The 2,160-nt window shown below is 55.8% G+C and overlaps 1 protein-coding gene across 1 annotated transcript; it reads right to left on the reverse strand.

The window, feature by feature from the left end:
- Positions 1–535: 535 nt before the first annotated feature.
- Positions 536–1,499, reverse strand: LOC147526049 (olfactory receptor 14J1-like). The gene has a single exon (XM_086630616.1). The coding sequence runs from the start codon at positions 1,265–1,267 to the stop codon at positions 536–538; it is 732 nt and encodes a 243-aa protein (XP_086486742.1). The 5' UTR covers positions 1,268–1,499.
- Positions 1,500–2,160: the final 661 nt, after the last annotated feature.

Genomic DNA, 2,160 nt, shown 5'->3' on the forward strand with positions numbered 1-2,160 from the left:
TTTGGAATAAGAGCTAAGCCTTCCTGCACTGCCCTGAGAAGATCCCCTGGTATGATGGAACCGCTCTTAGGGAGGCCAGCTCTGTCACAGCAGTGCCCATTGCCTGCCCCTGCCTGCGGTCACAGGGCTGCCACCCCGCAGGGCTGTGACCAAGCTGCCAGAGAGCTCAGGGCTGGCACCAAACCCAAGGGCTCAGAGAGAGTGTGGGAGGGAAAAGAGAGCAGCTCTGGAAGAACAAGTGCTCCCTGGCAGGGCTGCCATGCCGGGACTCTCTTCCCCTCCACCTCTGCACACAGGGACTGTCCGTGCAGCACTGAAAAGATCTTGGAGGAAGGATCTCAAGGAAAAAAAAGTCACTGCAAGGCCCTTTATTTTGTTTAATCACACAGAGCGCACAGCTCCTCATTTGCACAGCCACTTGGTCAGGGAAGGAAAGCAGAGAGTGAGCGAGAAAGAGGATGACAACATCGCTACGAGTGAAAAACCACCAATAACAACAAAAATTACAGATGACAGGCTGGGCCTGCAACAAGTTTTATTGTAACTGCTGTGCAGAAGAAAATGGGTGGTTTATTGCTTCCAAATACCATCCAGTCATCAGTTTGCTCAGGGCATCCTTGAGCTCCTGGTTCCTCATGCTGTAGATGAGGGGGTTCACTGCTGGAGGCACCACCGAGTACAGAATTGACACCAAGAGATCAAGAGATGGGGAAGAGATGGAGGGGGGCTTGAGGTAGGTAAAGATGCCAGTGCTGACAAACAGGGAGACCACAGCCAGGTGAGGGAGGCACGTGGAAAAGGCTTTGTGCCGTCCCTGCTCAGAGGGGATCCTCAGCACGGCCCTGAAGATCTGCACATACGACACCACAATGAACACAAAACACCCAAATCCTAAACAGGCAATAACCACAATCAGCCCAACTTCTCTGAGGTAGGAGTGTGAGCAGGAGAGCTTGAGGATCTGGGGGATTTCACAGAAGAACTGGTCCAGGGCATTGCCGTGGCAGAGGGGCAGTGAAAATGTATTGGCCGTGTGCAGCACAGCACTGAGAAACCCAGTGGCCCAGGCAGCTGCTGCCATGTGGACACAAGCTCTGCTGCCCAGGAGGGTCCCGTAGTGCAGGGGTTTGCAGATGGCAACGTAGCGGTCATAGGCCATGATGGTGAGAAGACAATACTCAGCTGTGATAAAGAAGATAAAGAACAAAAGCTGCACAGCACATTCTGAGTAGGAGATGATTCTGGTGTCCCACAGGGAATTGGCCATGGCTTTGGGGACAGTGGTGGAGATGGAGGCTGAGGAGGAAGAAGTACATGGGGGTGTGGAGGTGGTGGTCACAGGCTATGGTGGTGATGATGAGGCCGTTGCCCAGGAGGGCAGCCAGGTAGGTGCCCAGGAAGAGCCAGAAGGTCAAGAGCTGCAGCTCCCGTGTGTCTGCGAATGCCAGGAGGAGGAACTGGGTGATAGAGCTGCCGTTGGACATTTGTTCACTCTGGGCATGAGGGCCTGTTGAAAGAGAAGAGGACATTGACAATTTAAAGCAGATTTTTTTTTGAGCCAGTCCTATTGTGATAGTTTGATGTGTGTGTGGGTGTTCTGGTGGCAGGAGAGGGGATTTGCTCCCTGTGCCACCAGATCTGAGTCCCATCCCCCTTGGGGGTTGAGCCAAATCAGCGACTCTGCGAATTACCCTATTTAAGTTGGGACAAAGGGATGGGAGGGCGTTCTTTTGGTGGTCTTTTGCTCAGGAGCGAGGAGAGAGCAGGAGGGCGCTGCCCTCGCTCCTGGCTCCCGGCCGGGCGGCTGCCCGGGCCCGGGCCGGCGCCATGTGCTCAAGATGGCACCGGGGGAGCCGCATGGGGGGCTCGGGAAGCGCCTCGCTCCCGGGGTGCCCGCCGGGTCGAGCTCCCCCAGAGAGGATTAAGATCTAAGAGAAAACAACCACAACGACCGGGTCAGCCAAGATGGAGCAGGAGGAGGTGTACTGGAGCTGAAGTTTTCCCTTGCAATCGGTGTGAAGATGTCAGGCGGCCCCCCTGCAGCCAGGGTGCACTCGGCGGAGCAGAGACCCACTCGTGGCCCGTGGAGAAACCCACGTCGGAAAAAAAAGAGATGCCTGAGCCCAGGAGAGGCCGTGGAGCAGGGGATGCACGACGAGG

The sequence above is a fragment of the Tauraco erythrolophus genome, unplaced genomic scaffold, assembly GCF_009769465.1.
Source record: "Tauraco erythrolophus isolate bTauEry1 unplaced genomic scaffold, bTauEry1.pri scaffold_40_arrow_ctg1, whole genome shotgun sequence".
Classification (NCBI taxonomy): domain Eukaryota; kingdom Metazoa; phylum Chordata; class Aves; order Musophagiformes; family Musophagidae; genus Tauraco; species Tauraco erythrolophus.